General features: G+C 55.3%; 1 protein-coding gene across 1 annotated transcript; it reads right to left on the reverse strand.

Moving 5' to 3' along the window:
- Positions 1-16: 16 nt before the first annotated feature.
- LOC128277027 (general odorant-binding protein 45-like) lies at positions 17-885 on the reverse strand (the record flags this gene model as incomplete). The annotated part of the gene is made up of 1 exon (XM_053015478.1): positions 17-885. A coding segment is annotated over exon 1 (869 nt), but the record flags the coding sequence as incomplete, so codon positions are not given.
- Positions 886-1175: the final 290 nt, after the last annotated feature.

Below are 1175 nucleotides of genomic sequence, written 5' to 3' on the forward strand. Positions count from 1 at the left end.
CTAATGGTTTCCACACTTCACTGCCTTGTTGCAGTAGCACACGGGCTGTCCGAGAACGTTCTTGGCAGCATCCACAAACACCTGGTTGACCTGGTAGCTGAACGCTTGCGACTCCCCGAAGCACGCCTTGAACGAGTCCCAGGCCTGCTGGCAGTTGCTCTTTTTGCAGGCAAGCTTCTGCTGGTTCGACAGACAGCTGACGGTGAGAGCGTTGCTTGGCAGGAACACGTCCTCGTTGTACTGGAGGTACAGACGCTCCAAGTTCCAGCCGCTGTTATCGTCGTACAGTCCTTCGCGCAGGTTGAACGTTCTGAAGAAGCACAGCGCCTCCTCGTCCTTGGGGAAGCATCCACCGGCCAGATACTGGAGACCGGGGCTGGAAACGTACAGCATTCCGAAAACGTCGTACGCCACCTGCAGATCCTCCCGGTAGGTGGACACGACGAACTGCGGGCACTCGCTCAGTGTACCGTAGTTCTGGTAGTAACACTGGAACGCCTTGTACACCTGCGTGCAGAGGTCATCGTCGCAGGTGTACTGGTTACGGGCCAGGCACGCCTCCGTGCGCTCCACGTTGTGGAAGTCGTTCGGGTATGGCACGAAGAGGCTCGCCAAATGGGACTCCTGCAGTCCGGTGGTGCGGTTCCAGAAGCGCAGGTTGAAGGCCACACAGCGCAGCAGACAGCGGACGACGTCCTCGTCCGGGTATCCGTTGTTGACGTAGCGCTGAAGATCATCCTGAGCGACACCTAGATACACGGCGCACTCAGCCTGTGCCTCGTTGAAGCTCTTCTGTGTGACGTAGTGAGGCAGCTCATCCGCATTGACCTGGACAGCTCCCACCAGCATCGCCAAGGCAGAGATTACAAACAGGGTACGGGCCATGATGGACTAGTGCAGTCGTTTGTCACAGTGCAACTCGAACTGTATGGTTTTCGTAGCTTTACCCGTAGCTTTTATATGCTCTATAGAGGCGGGCTTGCTGGGGAGCCGTCATGCCTTTTGCTAGCATTGATATCTTCCTCGTGAATGAGGCACACTTTCAGTGTGCCGGAAAAGTGGCCTAACCCATGGCCACGTACGTTCAGCTCTGTCAGCGAAGATAAAAAAAAAATAATTCTACGCAACGCGTTGTTATCTAGCACGTTGAGCTTATACGAAATGTACGTGACTCC

This window comes from Anopheles cruzii, unplaced genomic scaffold (genome assembly GCF_943734635.1).
Source record: "Anopheles cruzii unplaced genomic scaffold, idAnoCruzAS_RS32_06 scaffold03472_ctg1, whole genome shotgun sequence".
Classification (NCBI taxonomy): domain Eukaryota; kingdom Metazoa; phylum Arthropoda; class Insecta; order Diptera; family Culicidae; genus Anopheles; species Anopheles cruzii.